Source organism: Gorilla gorilla, chromosome 5 (assembly GCF_029281585.2).
Source record: "Gorilla gorilla gorilla isolate KB3781 chromosome 5, NHGRI_mGorGor1-v2.1_pri, whole genome shotgun sequence".
Classification (NCBI taxonomy): Eukaryota; Metazoa; Chordata; class Mammalia; order Primates; family Hominidae; genus Gorilla; species Gorilla gorilla.
In genome coordinates this window covers 109,900,158-109,926,629 of record NC_073229.2, presented here as the reverse complement: position 1 = coordinate 109,926,629, position 26,472 = coordinate 109,900,158, and the positions used below count along the sequence as shown (strand labels likewise).

At 39.6% G+C, this 26,472-nt stretch overlaps 1 protein-coding gene and 2 pseudogenes across 1 annotated transcript; 1 reads left to right on the top strand and 2 right to left on the bottom strand.

The window, feature by feature from the left end:
• LOC101152038 (heat shock protein HSP 90-alpha A2-like) overlaps positions 1–26,389 on the bottom strand; it is an 85,576-nt pseudogene extending 59,187 nt beyond the window's left edge.
• Positions 223–395, bottom strand: LOC115935057 (uncharacterized; annotated as a pseudogene).
• LOC101149853 (small integral membrane protein 11-like) lies at positions 22,133–22,391 on the top strand. The gene has a single exon (XM_055391148.2). The coding sequence runs from the start codon at positions 22,133–22,135 to the stop codon at positions 22,307–22,309; it is 177 nt and encodes a 58-aa protein (XP_055247123.1). The 3' UTR covers positions 22,310–22,391.
• Positions 26,390–26,472: the final 83 nt, after the last annotated feature.

Genomic DNA, 26,472 nt, shown 5'->3' with positions numbered 1-26,472 from the left:
AATCTCCTGGTCTGCTGGTTGCTAAGACCATAGGAAAAGTGCAGTATTTGTGCAGGAGTGTCCCATTTTCCCAGGTACAGTCTGTCACGGGTTCCCTTGGCTAGGAAAGGGTATTCCCCTGACCTCTTGCACTTCCCAAGTAGGCGATGCCCCGCCCCGCTTTGGCTCACCCTCCATGGTCTACACCCACTATCCAACCAGTCCCAATGAGATGAACCATGTACCTCAGTTGGAAATGCAGAAATCACCCATCTTCTTCATCGATCTTGCTGGGAGCTGTAGACCAGAGCTGTTCCTATTCGGCCATCTTGGAATGGTGAAAAAAAGTTTTTAATTAGCAATATCTGCACCTCGGATAAACCTCACTAGCTACAGTACTGCCACTGTGCAAAGCTAATGACTCATTCATAATAACTATGCTTGAATTGCTCCTTAAAACTAGCCAAGGACAGGATTTATAGCTTTATGATCTCATATATCTAGGAGATAACAAGCTCATTTGATATTAAATCTAGGTTTAAAAATGCACACTTATAATGTAAATGCTGACAATTTTGAAGACATTTCTGTTTTTATTTTATCAACATTTTTAAAAACTAGCTTTACTTACTGAAGGTTATCTCAGCTCACAAGAACTAAAAGCCATTTGAGTTAGTTTTTATTTTTGTGAGAGAATATTTTATATTAGCACTTTTTTCACTTTAAGCTGAATAGAACTCTTTATAAATTTTGGCAATATCATCTGAGGTGGAAAAATATCACACAAATACAACATATACACACATACAGACATATATAAAAATACAGGCAGAAGCAGATCATATAGCCTTCATTAAAACTTTTCATTTTCCCAGTTTCCAAATAGTTTATCTTCCCCTTTCAGACTATATCTCTTTTAGTTACCTCTTCCATTGCCCTAAGCAATCGCTATCCCAACAACCCAAAATTTTTACTTCCAAAGGGATGACTCTTAGGTGAAACAAGGTAGGAAATTTACATCTTAAAGGCACAGAACTTAAACACCATTATTTGCCGGCACAAAGATCTAAGTAGGAAACCTTGTTAAGACAAAATTGTCAAAGGTGAGACTTGTTATATAAACTTAAGCCAATGCCTTTTCCATTGTAAGCGTTTCTAGTGACATTCTCTCCTTTCTAGCTCTCTCTCTCTTCCTGGTGCAGAGAGGGACACACTCCTACAAAGGGAGATTTCTTTTGTAGTTGTAAATTTCTTACAAAGAATTTCAAAATAGCTAGCTAAATCCCCATAAAGGTGTATTTTGGAGACTGCTTTAGTTTGATAGGTGGTCTTTAAATTTACCTTTGTTTCTTAACTAGATAACTGACTCCAGGGCCAAGAATGCATTCCCTATGCCTGGAGTTAGCATGGATAACTCTGAAAAAGAAGGCAATTCACTTGATTTATCCTTCATAAATACTTTATCCAGCTTTCTTTTTGACTTCATGGTGGGAGAGTAACCAGGAGAAAAAGTTGGCAGATTTAATATTTCTTTCCTTTTTTTTTTTTTTTTTTTGAGATGGAGTTTCACTCTGTCACCCAGCTGGAATGCAGTGACATGATCTTGGCTCACTGAAGCCTCTACCTCCTGGGTTCAAGTGATTCTCCTGCCTCAGCCTCCTGAGTAGCTGAGACTACAGGAGTGTGCCACCATGCCTGGCTGATTTTGTTTTTTTTGTTTTTGTTTTTGTTTTTTTTAGTAGAAATGGAGTTTCACCATGTTGGCCAGGCTGGTCTCAAACTTTTGACCTCAAGTGATCTCAGCCTCCCAAAGTGCTGGGATTACAGGAGTGAGGCACCACACCCAACAAAAGAGAGTAATTTTTGTCATAAAGTAGAGTAGTTGTTTCGAGATGAAAAATAAGAAAATATAGGGCAAAAATTGAATGGATAAGAAAGTTGTAAAATATTTGTGAAAAATGAATCTTGTGAAAGAATTTTTATGTGCAATCAAACTGGCTAAGATTAGGAAAAAAGTTCTAAGTTTTTTCTAAAAAATGAGAATTAATATCAAAAGTACACTGATGCAAAACTAGAATTTGGTTCTGTACATTAAAACAAGGTTTTCGATTTGCAGAGCCAAGATGGCCGAATAGGAACAGCTCCGGTCTACAGCTCCCAGCGTGAGTGACGCAGAAGATGGGTGATTTCTGCATTTCCATCTGAGGTACAGGGTTCATCTAACTAGGAAGTGCCAGACAGTGGGCGCAGGTCAGTGGGTGCACGCACCGTGTGTGAGCAGAAGCAGGGTGAGGCATTGCCTCACTTGGAAGCGCAAGGGGTCAGGGAGTTCCCTTTCCTAGTCAAAGAAAGGGGTGACGGACGGCACCTGGAAAATCGGGTCACTCCCACCCGAATACTGCACTTTTCTGACAGGCTTAAAAAACGGTGCACCATGAGATTATATCCCGCACCTGGCTCGGAGGGTCCTACGCCCACGGAATCTCGCTGATTGCTAGCACAGCAGTCGGAGATCAAACTGCAAGGTGGCAGCGAGGCTGGGGGAGGGGTGCCCGCCATTGCCCAGGCTTGCTTAGGTTAACAAAGCAGCCGCGAAGCTCGAACTGGGTGGAGCCCACCACAGCCCAAGGAGGCCTGCCTGCCTCCGTAGGCTCCACCTCTGGGGGCAGGGCACAGACAAAAAGACAGCAGTAACCTCTGCAGACTTAAATGTCCCTGTCTGACAGCTTTGAAGAGACCAGTGGTTCTCCCAGCACGCAGCTGGAGATCTGAGAACGGGCAGACTGCCTCCTCAAGTGGGTCTCTGACCCCTCACCCCCGAGCAGCCAAACTGGGAGGCATCCCCCAGCAGGGGCACACTGACACCTCACACGGCAGGGTATTCCAACAGACCTGCAGCTGAGGGTCCTGTCTGTTAGAAGGAAAACTAACAAACAGAAAGGACATCCACACCGAAAACCCATCTGTACATCACCATCATCAAAGACCAAAAGTAGATAAAACCACAAAGATGGGGAAAAAACAGAACAGAAAAACTGGAAACTCTAAAACGCAGAGCACCTCTCCTCCTCCAAAAGAACGCAGTACCTCACCAGCAATGGAACAAAGCTGGATGGAGAACGACTTTGACAAGCTGAGAGAAGAAGGCTTCAGATGATCAAATTACTCTGAGCTATGGGAGGACATTCAAACCAAAGGCAAAGAAGTTGAAAACTTTGAAAAAAATTTAGAAGAATGTATAACTAGAATAACCAATACAGAGAAGTGCTTAAAGGAGCTGATGGAGCTGAAAACCAAGGCTCAAGAACTACGTGAAGAATGCAGAAGCCTCAGGAGCCGATGCGATCAACTGGAAGAAAGGGTATCAGCAATGGAAGATGAAATGAATGAAATGAAGCGAGAAGGGAAGTTTAGAGAAAAAAGAATAAACAGAAATGAGCAAAGCCCCAAGAAATAAGGGACTATGTGAAAACACCAAATCTACGTCTGATTGGTGTATCTGAAAGTGATGGGGAGAATGGAACCAAGTTGGAAAACACTCTGCAGGATATTATCCAGGAGAACTTCCCAAATCTAGCAAGGCAGGCCAACATTCAGATTCAGGAAATACAGAGAACGCCACAAAGATACTCCTCGAGAAGAGCAACCCCAAGACACATAATTGTCAGATTCACCAAAGTTGAAATGAAGGTAAAAATGTTAAGGTCAGCCAGAGAGAAAGGTCGCGTTACCCTCAAAGGGAAGCCCATCAGACTAAAAGCGGATCTCTCGGCAGAAACCCTCCAAGCCAGAAGAGAGTGGGGGCCAATATTCAACATTCTTAAAGAAAAGAATTTTCAAGCCAGAATTTCATATCCAGCCAAACTAAGCTTCATAAGTGAAGGAGAAATAAAATACTTTACAGACAAGCAAATGCTGAGAGATTTTATCACCACCAGGCCTGCCCTAAAAGAGCTCCTGAAGGAAGTGCTAAACATGGAAAGGAACAACCGGTACCAGCCGCTGCAAACTCATGCCAAATTGTAAACACCATCGAGACTAGGAAGAAACTGCATCAACTAACGAGCAAAATAACCAGCTAACATCATAATGACAGGATCAAATTCACGCATAACGATACTAACTTTAAATGTAAATGGACTAAATGCTCCAATTAGAAGACACAGACTGGCAAATTGGATAAAGATTCAAGACCCATCAGTGTGCTGTATTCAGGAAACCCATCTCACATGCAGAGACACACATAGGCTCAAAATAAAGGGATGGAGGAAGATCTGTCAAGCAAATGGGAAACAAAAAAAGGCAGGGGTTGCAATCCTAGTCTCTGATAAAACAGACTTTAAACCAACAAAGATCAAAAGAGACAAAGATGGCCATTACATAATGGTAAAGGGATCAATTCAACAAAAAGAGCTAACTATCCTAAATATACATGCACCCAATACAGGAGCACCCACATTCATAAAGCAAGTCCTCAGAGACCTACAAAGAGACTTAGACTCACACACAATAATAATGGGAGACTTTAACACCCCACTGTCAACATTAGACAGATCAACGAGACAGAAAGTCAACAAGGATACCCAGGAATTGAACTCAGCTCTGCACCAAGCGGACCTAATAGACATCTACAGAACTCTCCACCCCAAATCAACAGAACATACATTTTTTTCAGCACCACACCACACCTATTCCAAAATTGACCACATAGTTGGAAGTAAAGCTCTCCTCAGCAAATGTAAAAGAACAGAAATTATAACAAACTATCTCTCAGACCACAGTGCAATCAAACTAGAACTCAGGATTAAGAATCTCACTCAAAACCACTCAACTACATGGAAACTGAACAACCTGCTCCCGAATGACTACTGGGTACATAACGAAATGAAGGCAGAAATAAACGTGTTCTTTGAAACCAACGAGAACAAAGACACAACATACCAGAATCTCTGGGATGCATTCAAAGCAGTGTGTAGAGGGAAATTTATAGCACGAAATGCCCACAAGAGAAAGCAGGAAACATCCAAAATTGACACCCTAACATCACAATTAAAAGAACTAGAAAAGCAAGAGCAAACACATTCAAAAGCTAGCAGAAGGCAAGAAATAACTAAAATCAGAGCAGAACTGAAGGAAACAGAGACACAAAAAACCCTTCAAAAAATTAATTAATCCAGGAGCTGGTTTTTTGAAAGCATCAACAAAATAGATAGACTGCTAGCAAGACTAATAAAGAAAAAAAGAGAGAAGAATCAAATAGATGCAATAAAAAATGATAAAGGGGATATCACCACCAATCCCACAGAAATACAAGCTAACATCAGAGAATACTACAAACACCTCTATGTGAATAAACTAGAAAATCTAGAGGAAATGGATAAATTCCTCAACACATACACTCTCCCAAGACTAAACCAGGAAGAAGTTGAATCTCTGAATAGACCAATAACAGGATCTGAAATTGTGGCAATAATCAATAGTTTACCAACCAAAAAGAGTCCAGGACCAGATGGATTCACAGCCAAATTCTACCAGAGGTACAAGGAGGAACTGGTACCATTCCTTCTGAAACTATTCCAATCAATACAAAAAGAGGGAATTCTCCCTAACTCATTTTATGAGGCCAGCATCATTCTGATACCAAAGCCTGGCAGAGACACAACCAAAAAAGAGAATTTTAGACCAATATCCTTGATGAACATTGATGCAAAAATCCTCAATAAAATACTGGCAAACCGAATCTAGCAGCACATCAAAAAGCTTATCCACCATGATCAAGTGGGCTTCATCCCTGGGATGCAAGGCTGGTTCAATATACGCAAATCAATAAATGTAATCCAGCATATAAACAGAGCCAAAGACAAAAACCACATGATTATCTCAATAGATGCAGAAAAAGCCTTTGACAAAATTCAGCAACCCTTCATGCTAAAAACTCTCAATAAATTAGGTATTGATGGGACATATTTCAAAATAATAAGAGCTATCTATGACAAACCCACAGCCAATATCATACTGAATGGGCAAAAACTGGAAGCATTCCCTTTGAAAACTGGCACAAGACAGGGATGCCCTCTCTCACCACTCCTATTCAACATAGTGTTGGAAGTTCTGGCCAGGGCAATTAGGCAGGAGAAGGAAATAAAGGGTATTCAATTAGGAAAAGAGGAAGTCAAATTGTCCCTCTTTGCAGACGACATGATTGTATATCTAGAAAACCCCATTGTCTCAGCCCAAAATCTCCTTAAGCTGATAAGCAACTTCAGCAAAGTCTCAGGATACAAAATCAATGTACAAAAATCACAAGCATTCTTATACACCAACAACAGACAAACAGAGAGCCAAATCATGAGGGAACTCCCATTCACAATTGCTTTAAAGAGAATAAAATACCTAGGAATCCAACTTACAAGGGATGTGAAGGACCTCTTCAAGGAGAACTACAAACCACTGCTCAAGGAAATTAAAGAGGATACAAACAAATGGAAGAACATTCCATGCTCATGGGTAGGAAGAATCAATATTGTGAAAATGGCCATACTGCCCAAGGTCATTTACAGATTCAATGCCATCCCCATCAAGCTACCAATGCCTTTCTTCACAGAATTGGAAAAAACTACTTTAAAGTTCATATGGAACCAAAAAAGAGCCAGCATCGCCAAGTCAATCCTAAGCCAAAAGAACAAAGCTGGAAGCATCACACTACCTGACTTCAAACTATACTACAAGGCTACAGTAACCAAAACAGCATGGTACTGGTACCAAAACAGAGATATAGATCAATGGAACAGAACAGAGCCCTCAGAAATAACGCCGCATATCTACAACTATGTGATCTTTGACAAACCTGAGAAAAACAAGCAATGGGGAAAGGATTCCCTATTTAATAAATGGTGCTGGGAAAACTGGCTAGCCATATGTAGAAAGCTGAAACTGGATCCCTTCCTTACACCCTATACAAAAATTAATTGAAGATGGATTAAAGACTTAAACGTTAGACATAAAACCATAAAAACCCTAGAAGAAAACCTAGGCAGTACCATTCAGGACATAGGCATGGGCAAGGACTTCATGTCTAAAACACCAAAAGCAATGGCAACAAAAGACAAAATTGACAAATGGGATCTAATTAAACTAAAGAGCTTCTGTACAGCAAAAGAAACTACCATCAGAGTGAACAGGCAACCTACAAAATGGGAAAAAATTTTTGCAACCTACTCATCTGACAAAGGGCTAATATCCAGAATCTACAATGAACTCAAACAAATTTACAAGAAAAAAACAAACAACCCCATCAAAAAGTGGGCAAAGGACATGAACAGACACTTCTCAAAAGAAGACATTTATGCAGCCAAAAAACACATGAAAAAATGCTCATCATCACTGGCCATCAGAGAAATGCAAATCAAAACCACAATGAGATACCATCTCACACCAGTTAGAATGGCAATCATTAAAAAGTCAGGAAACAACAGGTGCTGGAGAGGATGTGGATAAATAGGAACACTTTTACACTGTTGGTGGGACTGTAAACTAGTTCAACCATTGTGGAAGTCAGTGTGGCGATTCCTCAGGGATCTAGAACTAGAAACACCATTTGACCCAGCCATCCCATTACTGGGTATATACCCAAAGGACTATAAATCATGCTGCTATAAACACACATGCACACGTATGTTTATTGCAGCACTATTCACAATAGCAAAGACTTGGAACCAACCCAAATGTCCAACAATGATAGACTGGATTAAGAAAATGTGGCACATATACACCATGGAATACTATGCAGCCATAAAAAATGATGAGTTCATGTCCTTTGTAGGGACATGGATGAAACTGGAAAACATCATTCTCAGTAAACTATCGCAAGAACAAAAAACCAAACACCATATATTCTCACTCATAGGTGGGAATTGAACAATGAGATCACATGGACACAGGAAGGGGAACATCACACTGTGGGGACTGTTGTGGGGTGGGGGGAGGGGGGAGGGATAGCACTGGGAGATATACCTAATGCTAGATGACAAGTTAGTGGGTACAGCTCACCAGCGTGGCACATGTATACATATGTAACTAACCTGCACAATGTGCACATGTACCCTAAAACTTAAAGTATAATAATAAAAGAAAAAAAAGAAAATAAATTAATAAATAAATAAATAAAACAAGGTTTTCTTGGAATATTGATCTGCTCTTAATAGAAAATAGTGAAAGGTTTTTCTTTACCTTTTAGGTAATTGGCTAGGAAAAAAAGATTTTGTGTTTTATCAAGATAATTTCTTGTGCTTTGTGCTGTCTTTTATCAGTTCTTTCATATTTGTTTAAAAAGTGAGTCTTCTCAATATCAAAAGAATGAAGTTTTTGCTCACAACTCTGTAACTATTACTGGTGGAAGGTATCTGTGTTACTGGTGGTAAATCCATATGTGTCTGCAGGAACCTCAATTCTTGCCTCCTTAGAAGAAAGAATGCGACTGAAGGCCATAAGGCAAAAAAAGAGAGCAAGGTGTGGATGTTTTATTTTAAAAAGCTTTAGAACAGGAAAGAAAGGAAAGTACGCTTGGAAGAGACCCAAGAGGGCAACTTGAAGGATAAGTGCCCTGTTTAACTGTGATCCTAGGATTTTACAGGCTGTCCTTTCCCATGAGTCTTCCCTTAGGGCGGGCTGCCCTCATGCACAGTGCCCTATTTAGCCTTGGAAAGTGAGCACATGCAGTGTGCTTAGGAAGTTTTATGCATGCCTATCTCAGGGTTTCCTCCTTTTTCTGGTGTCGTACCCTTGAAAGGTCATAATCCACCATTTGTCTTTTAATGTGCATGCCCAGGAAGTTCCTTCTCTGTGGCACTTGCATTCAATTAATACTTTAGTGCAACAGGTGTAAACCATCAGAAAATGGCCTCTCCCTGGTGCCAGCTGCCAATTTATCACTTTTAGACAATGTGATAATTGTCAAACCATCACCCAAAATTCCTAGTGAGTGGGAAAGCCCTGTCTGCCTAACTACCTGTAACATAAACTTCTATATTTGCCATAAAAATCTGATAGTGTCACTCTGATTAAATAAACAACTATAATAAATGTTTTTCAACTTTTAACATTTTGGACAAACTTCCCAAAATTAAATCCTAAATTAAGTCTTTTTTGACCTGAAATTAACTTTAGGACTTTCCAGTTCAGCCCCTGGAAAACACTGAACATTTACAATTTTAAAAGAGAATGTTAATCAGTCTTGTTTGATATGTTATATGAGAAGTATTGTCAAAAAAAAAAGTGATGCACCTGTAGTCCTAGATACTCAGAAGTCTGAGGCAGAAGGATCACTTGAGCCCAGAAGTTCAAAGCTGCCGTGAGCTATTCACAATAGCAAAGACTTGGAACCAATCTAAATGTCCATCAATGATAGACTAGATTAAGAAAATGTGGCACATATACACCATGGAATACTATGCAGCCACAAAAAAGGATGAATTCACGTCATTTGCAGGGACATGGATGAAGCTGGAAACCATCATTCTCAGCAAACTATCACAGGGACAGAAAACCAAACACTGCATGTTCTCACTCATAGGTGGAAACTGAACAATGAGATCACTTGGACACAGGGCGGGGAACATCACACACCGGGGCCTGTCGGGGGTGGGGGGTGCTGGGTGAGGGATAGCACTAGGAGAAATACCTAATGTAATGTAAATGATGAGTTGATGGGTGCAGCAAACCAACATGGCACATGTATACCTATGTATCAAAACTGTACATTGTGCACATGTACCTTAGAACTTAAAGTATAATAAAAAAATAAAATAAAATAAAAAGAAGAATTATGGATTTTTCTGAGTTTTTTTATTTGAAATTTTGCTGGTTCTTTAGTTTTCCAGGAAACATTTTTCCTTTTAAGCTATCTATAGATCACAGCTATATGGTAAAGTATAAGTATACTCTTGTGAATAAAATTGAAATATTTACTTTTTCTCTCGACATGATCCCTCCAGAATTCAGAAACTACTCATGAATGTTCTTATTTTTATGGCAATACAGTTATTTGTACAAGTTCAAAAAGAACGCATTCTCTTTATAACAGGATACAACTGGAAATATTGGTTTGGTTTCCTATCCTTGAGAGGCTTTTGCAAGTTCTCTCTGAAATTTCTTATCCAAAGTTCCAGCAAAGCAAACTTTAAAAGAGCCTATGTGGTGAATCACTATTCCGGCTGTACTTAAGTAAATAATCAGGCCAAGTTTGATTCAGCTCAAACAAATTAGTTTTACTTTGATTATCTTTGGTAGAAATGGGGGTGACTGCTAAGAGAAAAATTATGTTTCAGAAAAAAAACTAGCCTGACCAACATGGAGAAACCTCATCTCTACTAAAAATAAAAAATTAGCCAGGTGTGGTGGTGCACACCTGTAGTCCCAGCTACTTAGGAGGCTAAGGCTGGAGAATCGTTTGAATCCTGAAGGCAAAAGCTGCGGTGAGCCAAGATGTGCCATTGCACTCCACCCTGGGCAACAAAAGTGAAACTGTGTCTCAAAAAAAATTTAAAAAGAAAAGAAAAAAGAAAAACTATACTATACCTTTTATTGTACCATAGACCTGTCCATTGTTTCTGAGTTTTTATCATCTACCTGTAGACTAAACTGGATCCTAAATTTTTCTAGTTTCCTTTAATATCTGGCTACAACTCTTAAGTTTTCCTTGCTGTCCCTAGCTTTTTCTCTTGGAAGAATAATGCTGTAGTTGAAATTTTACAATCTGTGGGTAACTTGACAAAAATGTTGGATTTGTCATGCCAAATTAAGTTAGTGAATATTAGATAACAGAATTTCAACCTACTAGCTGAACAGAGAAGAATCTGTGCAGTTGCTAACATTTCTTGCTGCATATGAATAAATAGAACAAACAGGCTACTTGCCTAAAATAGGTAGATTTCCTATCTGGTTCATTCTTTGATCTATTTGATTGCAGTTAGCTTGATTCATGTGGACCCTGACTAAGGGGCATACTCTAAACTCTTAGTATTATCCTCCTTATAGTCATATAGTAGTATCCCTGATGCACTATATTCTCTCTAAAAGTCTTAAACATCTATGTGCAACCATTCGTTCAATACTAAATGGTCTCTTTCCAGCTGGAATAATGAAAACTCCAAAAAAATGCACAATAATAAGGACATCATAACCTACGAATGATGTGCTAGGACTGAAAACCAAAAATGATTGTGACTAAGAGTATCACTGGTACCTTAAATTTTTGTCACACTCTCACCTTGGTGACCAAAAGGGGGAAATATTAAATAAAAGTTACAGGAGGCCATTGGATTGGACTGAGCTCATACACTATGCCCAGTAGACAAAACCAAAATGGGGTTACTTATGCTTAAGTTCCGTGCCACAAAGACACTTAGATCTTTATATGAACTTTGAAGAAATCAGAAGAGAGAGAGATAATAGCCAAATCTCCAAACAGGCCCATTTTAGCCAGCATATTAAGGAAGTCTTCTTTGCTTTAACCTTTACAGGAAAAGTAACTTTGAAATGACCAGTCCACTTTTTGTTTTCTGTTTCTGCTTTTCTCCATTCTTTTCTGTCTATAAGACCAACCTCTTCTGCTAGGATATCAGAATACTCATCCTAATTTATAAAATAAGGTGTTGTCCAATTCTAGAATCACAAATAAAACAAATTAAGATATTTAAATTTGTTATAATTTTGTCTTTTGATAGTGTCTGTACATATAAATGCTCAAATTATATTTAGTGTATTTTTTAAAAAAGAAGACTTGTTCTAGAAAACTCCACTCTCCACATCCAATTGACTCCCAGTGAAAAATCTAGTGCCCTCAAACCAGATTTTTTTAACATAGCTAGCATAATAATTACATAATCATTCTCTGTTCCTATCAAATGGTCCTAATGGGTGTGAATATTTGAATTAGTCTGTATTAGTTCATTCTCACATTGCTATAAAGGGAGCCTCTAGATTTTTAGAATATCCATTTGTTTTCTGAACATCAACATTTCTCAGAAGAAAAATCTGAGAAAACATAGTAAAACACAGAAGAAATCTCAATACCAGAATCACCATACTGAGAGAGAAACACTGTTCAGTCTTGGATGATGTATTAGTTAGGGTTCTCCAGAGGGCCAGAACTAATAGGATATATGTATTTATGAAAGGGAGTTTACTAAGAATAATAGGCTCACAGCTCTACAAGCTTAAGAAACATGACCAGGAGTCCTCAGGAAACTTACAATCATGGCAGAAGGGGAAGGGGAGGCAAGTACATCTTACCATGGTGGAGCAGAAGAGAGAGCAAAAGGAGAAGCGCCACACACTTTTAAACCATCAGATCACATGAGAATTCACTCAATGTTATGAGAACAACAAGGGAGAAATCCGCCCCCATGATTCTATCACCTTCCACCAGGCCCCTCCTCCAATTTGACATGAGATTTGGGCAGGGACCCAAATTCAAACCATATAATTCTGCCCCAGACCCTCCCGAATCTCATGTCTTTCTGACATTGCAAAATACAATTATCCCTTCTCAATAGGCCCCCAGTTTTAACTCATTTCAGCATTTACTCACAAGTTCACAGTCCAAAGTCTCATCTGAGACAAAGTAAGTCCCTTCTGCCTATGAGCCTGTAAAATCAAAAACAAGTTAGTTACTTCAAATATACAATGGGGATACAGGAATTGGATAAATGCTCCTGTTCCAAATGGGAGAAATTTGCCAAAACAAAGGGGTTACAGGCCCCATGAAAGTCCAAAATCCTGCAGGCCAATCATTTAATCTTAAAGTTCCAAAATGATCTCCTTTGACGCCATGTCTCACCTCCAGGGCATGCTGATGCAAGGGGTGGGCTCCCACGGCCTTGGGCAGCTCTGATCCTGTGGCTCTGCAGGGTACAGTCCTCCCAGCTGCTTTCACAGGCTGGGGTTGAGTTCTTGTAGCTTTTCCAGGCACATGGTGCAAGCTGTCAATGGATCTAACATTCTGGGGCCTGAAGGACAGTGCCGTCTTCTCACAGCTCCACTAGGCAGTGCCCCAGTGGGGACTCTGTGTGGATGCTCCAACTCCATATTTCCTCTCCACACTGCCCTAGTAGAGGTCCTCCCTGAGGGCCCCACCCCTGCAGCAGACTTCTGCCTCGACATCCAGGTGTTTCCATAAAACCTCTAAAATCTAGGTGGTGGCTTCCAAACCTCAACTCCTGCCTTCTGCGCAACCACAGGCCCAACATCACGTGGAAGCCACCAAGGCTTGAGGCTAGCACCCTCTGAAGCAATGGCCTGAGTTGTACCTTGACCCCTTTTCACCACAGCTGGAGCAGGAGCAGCTGACATACAGGATGCCATGTCCCAAGGCTGCATAGAGCAGCTGGACCATGGGCCTGGCCCACAAAACCATTTTTTCCTACTAGCCTCAGGGTTTATGACAGGAGAGGCTGCCACTAAAGTTCTCCGGCACGCCCTGGAGACATTTTCCTCATTGTCTTGGTTATTAACATTGGCTTCTTTTTACATACGCAAATTTCTGCAGCCAGCTTAAATTTCTCCCCAGAAAATGGATTTTTCTTCTCCACCACATTGCCAGGCTGCAAATTATCCAAACTTTTATGCTTTGCTTCCCTTTTAAATATCAGTTCCAGTTTCAGAAAATCTCTTTGATTATGCATATGGGCGTACACTTTTACAAACAGCCAGGTCTCATCTTGAAAGCTGTGATGTTTAGAAATTTCTTCTGCCAGGTACCCCAAATCATCTATCTTAAGTATAAAGTTCCACAGTCTCTAGGGCAGGAGCAAAATGCCACCAGTGTCTTTGCTAAAGCATAGCAAGAGTAAACTCCAGTTCCGAGTAAGTTCCTCATCTCCATCTAAGACTATCTCAGTCAGAACTTCATTGTCCATATCACTGTCAGCATTTTGGTCAAAACCATGCAACAAGTCCCTAGGAAGTTCCAAACTTTTCCTCATCTTCCTGCCTTCTTCTGAGCTGTCCATACTGTTCCAACCTCTGCCCGTTACTCAATCCCAAAGTTGCTTTCACATATTCAGGTATCTTTATAGCAATGCCCCATTTTCCTGGTACCAATTTTCTGTATTAGTTAGTTTTCACAATGCTATAAAGAACTACATGAGACTGGGTAATTTATGAAGAAAATAGGTTTAATTGACTCACACTTCCACAGGCTTAACAGGAAGCATGACTGGGAGGCCTTGGGAAATGTACAATCATGGCAGAAGGTGAAGGGGAAGCAAGCATGTCTTACCATGGTGGAGCAGGAGAATGAAGGCGAAGTGCCACACACTTTTAAATCATCAAATCTCATGAGAATTCACTCACTATCAAGAGAACAGCAAGGGGAAAATCCTCCCCCATGATCCAATCACCTCCTACCAGGCTGTTCCTCCAATTCAACATGAGATTTGGGCAGGGTCACAAATCCAAACCTTATCAGGGCCTGTGAGGAGCCTTTTGCCCTGGCAACAAGATTGGTATAAAACTTTAATGTTGCGGCTGGGTGCAGTAACTTATGCCTGTAATCCCAGCACTTTGGGAGGCTAAGGTGAGTAGATCACTTGAGGTCAGGAGTTTGAGACCAGCCTGGCCAACATGGTGAAACCCCATCTCTACTAAAAATACAAAAATTAGCTGGGAATGGTCGACCACATCTGTAGTCCAAGCTACTTGACAGTCTGAGGTGAGAGAATCACTTGAACCCAGGAAGTGGAGGTTGCAGTGAGCCGAGATCATGCACTGCACTCCAGCCTCGGTGACAGAGCAAGGCTCTGTCTCCATCTATGACAAAACCAAGGCCAACATAATACTGAATGGGGAAAAGTTGAAAGCATTCCCCCTGAGAACGGGAACAAGACAAGGATGCCCACTCTCACTACTCCTCTTCAACATAGTACTGGAAGTCTTAGCCGGAACAATCAGACAAGAGAAAGAAATAAAGGGCATCCAAATTGGTAAAGAGAAAGTCAAACTGTCAATTTTTGCTGACAATATGATTGTTTACCTTGAAAACCCTAAGTGCTTCTCCAGAAATCTCCTAGAACTGCCAAAAGAATTCAGCAAAGTTTCCAGATAGAAGATTAATGTACACAAATCAGTAGTTCTCCTATACCCCAACAGCGACCAAGCAGACAATCAAATCAAGAATTCAACCCCTTTTACAATAGCTGTAAAAAAAGTAAAATACTTAAGAATACACCTAACAAAAGAGTTGAAAGACATCTACAAGAAAAACTACAAAATACTGCTGAAAGGAATGATAGATGACACAAAAAATGGAAACACATCCCATACTTATGGATGGGTAGAATCAATATTGTGAAAATAACCAAACTGCCAAAAGCAATCTACAAAGTCAACACAATCCCCATCAAAATACCACCATCATTTTTCACAGAGTTAGAAAAAACAATTCTAAAATTCATATGGAACCAAAAAGGAGCCCGCATAGCCAAAGCAAGACTAAGCAAAAAGAACAAATCTGGAGGCATCACACTACCTGATTTCAAACTACACTATAAGGCCATCATCACCAAAACAGCAGGGTACTGGGATAAAAATAGGCACATAGGCCAATGGAACAGAATAGAGAACCCAGAAATAAACCCAAATACTTACAGCCAACTGATTGTTGACAAAGCAAACAAAAACAAAGTGGGAAAGGACACCTATTTCAACAAACAGTGTTGGGATAATTGGCTAGCCACATGTGGGAGAATTAAACTGGATTCTCTTCTCTCACCTTATGCAAAAATCAACTCAAGATGGATTAAGGACTTAAACCTAAGATCTGAAACTATAAAAGTTATAGAAGATAACATTGGAAACACCCTTCTAGACATTGGCTTAGGCAAAGATTTCATGACCAAAACCTCAAAACCAATCACAATAAAAACAAAGATAAATAGCTGGGACCTAATTAAACTGAAGAGATTTTGCATGGCAGAAAAAACAGCAGAGTAAACAGACAACCCACAGAGTAGGAGAAAAACTTCACAACCTATATATCTGACAACAGACTAATATCCAGAATCTACAATGAACTCAAACAAATCAATAAGAAAAAAAAAATCAATCCCATCAAAAAGTGGGCTAAGGACATGAATAGACAATTCTCAAAAGAAGATATACAAATGGCCAACAAACATATGAAAAAATGCTCAACATCACTGATGATTAAGGAAATACAAATCAAGACCACAATGCAGTGCCACCATACTCCTGTAAGAATGACCATAATCAAAGAATTAAAAAACAGTAGATGTTGGCATGGAATGGCCATAATCAAAGAATTAAAAAACAGTAGATGTTGGCATGGATGCAATCAGGGAACACTTCTACACTGGTAGTGGGAACGTAAACGAGTACAGCTGCTATGGAAAACAGTATGGAGATTCCTTAAAGAACTAAAAGTAGAACTACCATTAGATTCACTAATCCCACTACTGTGTATCTATCCAGAGGAAAAGAAATCATTATTTGAAAAAGATACTTGCACACACATGTTTATAGCAGCACCATTCACAATAGCAAAATCGTGGAACCAACCCAAATGCCCATCAATCAGCAAGTGGATGAAGAAATGTGAAATATCTATATATATATATATACACACACACACACACACACACACACACACAATGGAATACTACTCAGCCATAAAAAGGAATGAACTAACAGCATTTGCAATGACCCGGATCAGATTAGAGACTATTATTCTAAGTGAAGTAACTCAGGAATGGAAAACCAAACAACATATGTTCTCACTGATATGTGGGAGCTAAGCTATGAGGACGCAAAGGCATAAGAATGATATAGTAGACTTTGGGGATTTGGGGGAAAGAGGGGGAGTGGGGGCAAGGGATAAAAGACAACAAATAGGGTGCAGCATATACTGCTCGGGTGATGGGTACACCAGGATCTCACAAATCTCCACTAAATAACTTATTCATGTAACCAAATACCACCTGTACCCCAATAACTTATGGAAAAATAAAATTAAAAAAATTTTTAATGTTGCTCCTAACGATTTTTATAAGTTTTTTTATCATAACCCTTTGACTCTCATTAAATTTTTCCAACCCCTGGGCTTTGTTAACTTCCTAGCACTGATATTTTTACATTAGCATATTCTATATATTCTGATACTGCCATAAAATAGCCTCCCAGTAGTTAACCCAGCTGGAAAGACAGAATTGCACAGGCTGTTATTAGAATAGAGCAGAGAATTTGAGGAGCACTGCATTGCCCTCTAAGGGGTGAGAATTCAAGACCAGGGGCTATGGCTTACAGAGACCTTAAAGAAAAACAATAGTCTTGCTTGACTATTCCAGGAATCCAGACACTAGAAACTAATATAAACCAGAGAGAGAAAAAAAAATGTAGGAGGACCTTTCTAAAAGGATACCAAACACACATCAGGGAATTGATCCAAGCCGTTATAAAGAACAAAGTGGAGTTCTCAAAAGTGAGAATAGAAGATTAGAGTTGAACAAGTAAAGTTAATTGGATCAATGGAATATCTGTGGCCTGAAGCCACCTTGTTAAATTTAAAGGGGCTTCACCCTAGGGAGCAGTTCTGGGCCTGATAAAATAGTGCTAAGCTTGAGGGTGTTTATAAATATCAGTAATCGGTCTGGATTGGCTTTGATTTTCCTGCTTCTCCTTTCGTTTATCTCTGTAGTTGAAATGTCTGCATTCCTTTATTCTCACTTAATTAAGAGGGATTAATTTGGTCATTTTACCAGGCCCAGTTTCATTTTAAACAGGCTTTGATCTAATGGGCTCAGTCTTGGATTAAAGTTGTTACAGAAGTGGAGTAAGGCACAGCACAGCAGAAATTAGAGACCAGGATGGCAGCCTAACAGAGAAACACAGCCAGGGAAACAGATGTGAAGCAGCCTAGAAAAAGAGATTGAAACAAAGGCCTAAGAAGTCGGAAAAACAATATTCAGTCCTCTTCATCATACTCATCCTAGCATCCAGAGTGGGAAGCTAGGTGAAAATGGAAGGTCAGTGGGACCATGGTAGAGAAAACAGATTCAAGCAACAGATGCCAAAGAGCTCTCCAATAACCCAAGCATTGGAATCACTCAAAAATGTCTCAAACAGTGTTATCTGCCATCTGCCCAGAATGTTTTTACCCCCACAAATCCATAGGACTTACCCTCCCACTTCCTTCAGACCTTGACTAAATATGTCCTTCACAGCAAAGACTTCCCTGGTCATCCTATCTAAAATGTAAACACTTTCACACAAACACACAAACAAACACTCCCTATTCTCTTTCCCAACTTTATTTTCTTCTTAGTTCTCATCAGTATCTAACATACCTTATATTTCCCTTTATCCTTTGGTTTTGCCCATTAAAATGTAAATTCTATGACAGAGATTTTTGTCTGTTTATTGCTGTGTTTCCAACACCTAGAACAGTGTTAGACATATATTGTTAGTTGATACTTAATAAATATTTGTTAAATAAATGTTGAAGACTTTGTAAGCTAATCATGGCAATAACGTCTTAAAAATTATTAGAATTACCAGAACACAATTTATGCATTTTGACAAAAACTCTCCCTTTTGACCAAAACTTTAGTCAGTCTCTTTTGTGTCCTCTGACCATGCCTGATCTTGGGCTACCCTCTCTGTCCTTGTTGAATTCAGTTTGAGCAGGAATACTATTAAGTCAGTTTTTGTATCTGACCACCCTCTATATCTTGTAATACAGGCCTGCCTCCAGCCATAATCCCTATCAAGTCAGTTTAGCCAAAAACCTCTTATCCTTGATGTTTCCTCTGAGTAATTTTCCAATCCCTGACCCCCCAACTCTGCTTCTTAGTTATGAAACTCCACCTGTTCTTGTTGAAGTCAGAGTTGAGTCAAATCTCTTCCCCTCACTGCAAGACCCCATTGGCATGTTACCTACACCTATCTCCATGGCCCCCTTGAATAAAGTCCGCCATGCCATCTCTATTTTTTTTTTTTTTAACAGAGTCTCACTCTGTCACCCAGGCTGGAGTACAGCGGCATGATCTCAGCTCATTGCAACCTCCGCCTCTCAGGTTCAAGCGATTCTCATGCCTCAGCCTCCCAAGTATCTGAGACTGCAGGTTTGTGCCACCATCCTGGCTAATTTTTGTATTTTTTAGTAGAGACGGGGTTTCACCATGCTGGTCAGGCCAGTCGTGAACTCCTAACCTCAAGTGATCCACCCGCCTCAGCTTCCCAAAGTGCTGAGATTATAGGTGTGAGCCACTGCACCCAGCCCACCTTAACAATCTTTAACAAGTATCATAAATAATTTTTTAGCACTCCTTTTTGGGGGAAGAAAAGGAAGGGATAGTTCTGAAAATATTCATTTGATAGAGGGTATTATGAATCTTCGAATTTGAAAGAGACTTTGGAAATCAACCAGTTGGAAATTATGCCAACTATCCTAATTATATCAATAGGAAACTGGTTAAATAAATTACAGTATATCCTTATAACCAAATACTATGTAGCTATTGAATTTAAAAATGAGGAAGCTATACACTGTTACAAAAAAAAAACTTGAGATATGCTATTAAGAGAAAACAGCAAAGTGCAGAAAAATATATATTATCTTAGTCAATTTGGGCTGCTATAACAGAATACCACAGATTGGGTGACTTCAATAATAAACACTTCTCACAGCTCTGCAGGTGGAGAAGTAAAAGAGGAAGGCTCCAGCAGATGCAGTGTCTAGCGAGAGCACTCGTCCTGTTTGCAGATGGCTCTTTCTCTCTCTCTCTCTCTCTCCCCACCCTCCCTCCCTCCCTCTCTCTCTCTCATCTTTCCACCAACCATGTGAAGATACAATGAGAAGATACCAAGGATAAGGGATTTTCCCTAAACTGACTGTCCAAACTGGATTCCACAAGGACCAAGAGGGAAGATCAAGGCTGGACCTAGTCAAGCAGAGGACCTGTAAGAAATAGATGTTTGTTGTTTAAAACACCCAGTCTATGGTATTCTGTTATAGCAACCCAAACTGACATAGATACCTCCCAATGGCCTCACCTACTAATACTATTATATAGGGGGTTAGGATTTCAACAAATGGATTTGGGAGAAGTCAAACATTTAGCTTGTAATATACATATAAATATTACTTTTGTGTAAAATGGAGTGAAAACAAGCATGTGTATTTGTATATGCTTGTACAGGCATAAACAAACTTAAAAATATTTTCACATGTGGTGAAAATATAGATCTAAATAAAGAAACTTTATTAAATATAGATCTAAATAAAGAAACTTTTGAGGATACATAAGAAACTAAGAAGGAAGGGAGTAAAGTAGGAACTAGAGAAATGAGAGACAAACATAGAAAAAGACTTTGAATTTTATGATATTTTACTTTTTGATGTTTGAAACATGTGAACAAATTACCTTTTTCTAAAACATGTAAAGCCCTAACCTCTCTGTGGCATTCAAGACTACTTGCCCAACATCTCCACTGAGATTTCTAATAGGCTTCCCAAAGATGACATGTTCAAAACAGAACATTTGAGATCCCCCCTCAAAGTTGCTTCTCTCCTGGTCTTCTATAACACAGTAAACACCACTACCAACTACTTTGTTGCTCGAGTTCAAACTCTGAGAATTATTCTTAATCCCTCTTTCTCCTACCTCCATGAATTTTTAAGCAAATCCTTCTGTTTCTACCATCATGATAGAGCCCTAATATGTCCACTTCTTACCATCTCTACTATTATTGCTTCAGTCCCAGTCACTGTCATCTCTAACTATTGCAATAATCTAAGAAGTGTTACTCAAAGTGAGACCCACAGACAAGAACTGTTTGTTTCTAGTCCATGACAACATAAGAAACTTGAAAATCAACTACCTTGCTAAGCACAATGTTTAGGTCAGCTGAAATTCATTTTCCTTTTCTTTTTCTTTTCTTTTCCCTCTTTTTCTTTTCTTTTTGAGACAGAGTCTCACTCTGTAGCCCAGGCTGGAGTGCAGTGGCATGATATTGGCTCACTACAGCCTCTGCCTCCCGGGTTCCGGCAATTCTCCTGCCTCAGCCTCCCGGGTAGATTACATGCACGCTCCACTACGCGGGGCTAATTTTTGTATTTTTAGTAGAGACATGGTTTCACCATGTTGGCCATGCTGGTCTTGAGCTCCGGACCTCAGGTAATCCTCCCGCATTGGCCTCCCAAAGTGCTAGGATTACAGGGGTGAGCCACCATGCCCAGCCTTTTCTTTTTTTTGTTTTCTTTTTTTTGTTTTCTTTTTTTTTTCTTTTAAACAGGATCTTGTTCTGTCACCCAGGCTGGAGTACAGTGGCATGATCATAGCTCACTGCAACCTTGAACTCCTGGACTCAAGCAATCATCCTCCCTCAGCCTCCCAAATAACTAGAACTATAGGCAAGTGCCATGACACCTGGCTATTTTTCTAATTTTTTGTAGAGATGGGAACTTGCTATGTTGCCCAGGTTAGTCTTGAACTCCTGGCCTCAAGCAATCTTCCAATTTTGGTCTCCAAAGGTGCTTGGATTACAAGCATGAGCCACTGCACCCAGCCCAGCTAACATACTTTTTTCATAGCAAGCTTTCTTGATGAAACAAGGAATAAATCGTTTTGTATTCTGAGAAAGCTCTTTATCTCTTTGCAGACCAGCACTTTAAGTAGCACCATTACCGGTCTCACTGTTTCCATTCTCACTGATTTATACATATAACCATTCTTTATATGATAGTCAAAAAATATGTTTAAAATTAGTCACATCATGGCTGGTCATCAACTATGTTAACAGTTTTAGAACAGTAACAACACCAATATTTTTTCACAATTTAGATCATTTTACCTCTTTCATTATAAGTCATGGAGTGCAAAGCTTTTTAACAATGGGAGTTTTAATGACTCAGGAAGGAAAACTCATAGGAAAACTCTGTCTGTCCATATTTACCATTGGATTTACGTCCTCTTAAATATCAGTTTTGGATGGTTTGTGTGCGGCCAGGCACAGGAGGCTCTGCCATTGGGAGCAATGAGAACTTCCAGCTCCCTGGGGCTGACCTTCCCGCCGCCTCTCATGTACTTGTCTGGTGGGGGTTTGTGTTGATCAGAAGTGAATTCATAGTTGGTCTACCATGAATTGGAAGGTTCTCGAACACGTGCACCTGCTGCTGTATATCTTGGCAGCAAAAACATTAATTCTCTGCCTGGCATTTGCTGGAGTGAAAATATACCAAAGAAAAAGGTTGGAAGCAAAACAACAAAAACTGGAGGCTGAAAGGAAGAAGCAATCAGAGAAAAAAGATAACTGAATATTCTGCAATGTAAATGTCAGCTTGAGTGGACTCCGGCTGAGAAGAAAGAGAAGAAATACTTAATTATTGAATAATGTGTCAGAGGATAAAGTCCCAACCTAGACATTTCACTTAATATACTGTGAATTTATATGTGCTTTTAAAAGAACCAGTATTGGCCAGGCATGGTGGCTCACGCCTGTAATCCCAGCACTTTGGGAGGCTGAGGAGGGCAGATCGCTTGAGGTTGGGAGCTCGAGACCAGCTTGGCCAACGTGGTGAAACCCCGTATCTACTAAAAATACAAAAATTAGCCAGTGTAGTGGTGCATGTCTGTAATCCCAGCTACTCAGGAGGCTGAGGCAGGAGAATTGCTTGAACCCAGGAGGTGGAGGTTGCAGTGAGCCTAGATCATGCCACTGGCCTGTTACTCCAGCCTGGGCAACAGAGCAAGACTCTGTCTCAAAAAACATTTTTTTAATTTAAATTTTAAAAAATAATAACAAAAGAATCAGTATTTTGTTTACTAAAATAAAATACCTTTGTAAAAAAAATATCAATTTTGTTTCTCTAATTAAGGTGCATGGTACTATGCTTCAGTGATTTGATTTGGGTCATGGACTTCATTCAAATTGTGTATCTTAATAATAATTTCAGTACTGACTCATTTAGAATGAAAATCTGCCAATACCAAATATTTCCTTGGTATATAATCCTTGTTCTGCTTGATGTTGAGTTAGCAGTTTTATAAAACAGTCAGTTTTTTAGAGTTCTTAGAAATCTTACCCAGTTCAATGGCATAACATTAAGGTTATTCAAAAACTGTAGTTATCAGCATTCTTTCCATCCTTACTTGTCATGAGTTTCCTTGAAGAAGAAGCAACTTTGGACTATAGTTGATTGCAAATGCTTTTAGAGAAGAATCAAAACCACTCTCTATGGATGACAAAGACTTAGGATGACCATGGTTAAAATATGATGAGTTCATTATAATCAGCAATTGGTCAGAAAATTTAGTTATTTCTGTGTCATACAACATTTCAACATAATAACCAATATTATGATTGACAACATATCAGATTTCTAGGAATCCCATATGATTTTTAGAACATTCATATAAATAATACACCCATAGATATAACTCAAAAAGTCCAGTATCACTTATTATTTGACAATGCTTCCCCTATAACACAACACTTAATATAAGCCTAATTAATATCTTTACAAGATGAGAGACACATCCTTTGTAGCTTTTCATGGGCCCAACTGAAAAATCCCAAAGTTAATTTCAGGTAATTTTTTTTTTTTTTTTTTTTTTTTTTGAGACAGAGCCTTGCTTAGCCACCCAGGCTGGAGTTCAGTGACGCAATCTTGGCTCACTGCAACCACCGTCTCCCGGGTTCAAGTGATTCTCCCGTCTCAGCCTCCTGAGTAGCTGGCATTACAGGCACCCGCCATCATGCTTGGCTAATTTTTGTATTTTAGTACAGATGGGGTACAGGTAAATTTTTTAAAAGACTTAAGAGTTTGCTCTTAAAAAGCTTGTCAAAATAGCAAAGGTTTAAGACATCTGATAAAAATAGAATTACAGGTTGTTCAAGCACAGTGGCTCACGCCTATAACCCCAGCACTTTGGGAGGCCGAGGCGGGTGGATCATCTGAGGTCAGGAGTTCGAGACCAGCCTGGCCAACATGGTGAAACCCCGTCTCTACTAAAAATACAAAAAAATTAGCCAGGCATGGTGGTGGGCATCTGTAATCCCAGCTACTTGGGAGGCTGAGGCAGGAGAATCGCTTGAACCCGGGAGGCAGAGGTTGCAGTGAGCCAAAATCACACTATTATACTCCAGCCTGGGCGACAAGAGCAAAACTCCATCTCAAAAAAGAAAAAAATAGAATTACAGGTCACTGTGGAAATAATAGTAACTCATTTAACCAGAGTGATAATGAAAAGACTTTAAAAGGCAAACACTCTGTAATCCCAGTGCCTTGGTGGGCTGAGGTGGGAGAATCCCTTGAGGCCAGGAGTTCAAGACCAGCCTAAGCAATATGGCAACATGCTGTCTCTAAAAAAAAAAAAAGAAAAAGAAAAAAAAAAAGAAAAATTAGCCATGCACAGTGGCATACCCCTGTAGTCCTAAATACTTGGGAGGCAGGAGAATTGCTTGTGCCTAGGAGTTCAAGGCTGCACTTAACTATGATCACACCACTGTGCCTGGGCAACAGAGCAAGACCCTATCACTAAAAACAAACAAAAAAACAAACCAGGGCAACATGGCAAAACCTCATCTCTACAAAAAAATTAAAAATTATCCAGGCATGGTGGCACACACCTGTAGTCTTAGCTAGATGGGAGGTTAAGGTGAAAAGATCACCTGAGCCCAGGAGGTTGAGGCTGCTAGTGAGCCATGATCATGCCACTGCAATCCAGCCTAGGTGACAGAGCAAGACTCTGTCTCAAAAAGAAAAGAAAAAGGCAAACACAGGGTTATATATTTCTTTTAAAAAATGCCTACTTGTAGAAAAACGTGAGCTCTTTAATAGAGAGGACTCAATTTTCTTAAGTAATCAAAGGCTTAATAAAGGCAACATAAAACGCAGGAACTATTATGATAAAACACATACTTTTTTCCTAGACCAATTACCTGAAAGGTAAAGAAAAACCTTTCATTATTTGCCATTAAGAGCAGCTCAACACTCCAAGAAAAATCTTGTTTTAACAGAGGGAACCAAATTCTAGTTTTGTATCAATGTATACCTTTGAAATTAATGTTCAATTTTAGGACAACTTAGAAAACTTCTCTTCTAACTTTAGCCAATGTGATCACACTTAAAATTTATTTTATAAGATTAATCTTCCACAAGCCTTCTACAGTCTTTTTTCTTTCTAGTTTTGGAACAGCCAGTCATTCTACTTTGGTACAAAAATTACCTTTTTTTCCCTTAACCAAAAACACATCTTACTTTCATCACCTAAGGAGTTATTTTAATTGCCATATGTTAATTAGAAATTTTTCAATTTTGCTAACCTTTTGCAGCATTTTTTTTTTTTTGGAGTCTCACTCTGTTGCCCAGGCTGGAGTACAGTGGCATGATCTCGGCTCAATACAACCTCCACCTCCCAGGTTCAAGTGATTCTCCTGCCTCAGCTACCTGAGTAGCTGGGACTACAGGTGTTGGCCACCATGTCCAGCTAATTTTCATATTTTTAGTAGAGATGGGGTTTCACCATGCTGGCCAGGCTGATCTTGAACTCCTGACCTCAAGGGATCCACCTACCTCGACCTCCCAAAGTGCTGGGGTTACAGACATGAGCCACTGCATCCAGCCTTGATTTTCTTTTTCTTATTCATACCACTGTCATCCTCTTCGTCTGAAGCCACATCTTCAATCTTGGGCTTTTCTTCATCATCTTTTTTTTTTCTTTCTCACCTTTCTCTTCCTCAACCTCATCATTAGTGATTTACTTCTCTTATTCCTTTCCCAAATAAAAGGTAATAGAATAGCCTATGAACTTCAAGTGCTTCTTTACTATTTCTTTGACCCACCTCTCTTATAAGTACTCTGTCTGGTCTTCTTTAAGGCAGAGGATCACTTTGGTACCACTACCAATGAGCTCAACATGGTCAGCATATACAGTAAAGGAATACCTGGCAGAAGATTCCCAGGCTTACTGTTCATCATCATTGTGCTTTATGATCACAACCACTCTATCAGTCACCAGATAGGCAGAATAAAAGTAAACACCAAACTATTTGCCTAATCATGAAGATGTCTGCACCAGCCTGAAGAGCCTCCATAAATGCTTTATGACAGAACTTGTTAATAGTTCCCAAATTATTTGTGAGATCAGCCTTGGTCATGCCAATGCCTCATCATTGGTGATCTCCTTCTCTTGTTCAAAGTCAGGCTGTTTTCACGAGGGTTGGGGAGATGTCCATGTTCAGCTGTTTACCACTGTCCAACTTGAAGAATTCTGTCATACTCTCAGAAAATCTTGTCTAAGGTATCAGAAGCATTAGAGATCAACTTTCAAAGGAAAATCTTCTTACAGGAATAGAAGGTATTCTGCTCTGGGGAGTTTTCTGTTTTTTGCATAGGAATACCATAGCTTCACCAATGTACAGCTATTAAGGCCACAGTTCTAAATAAATAAATGAAACACATGATAAATTTCACAA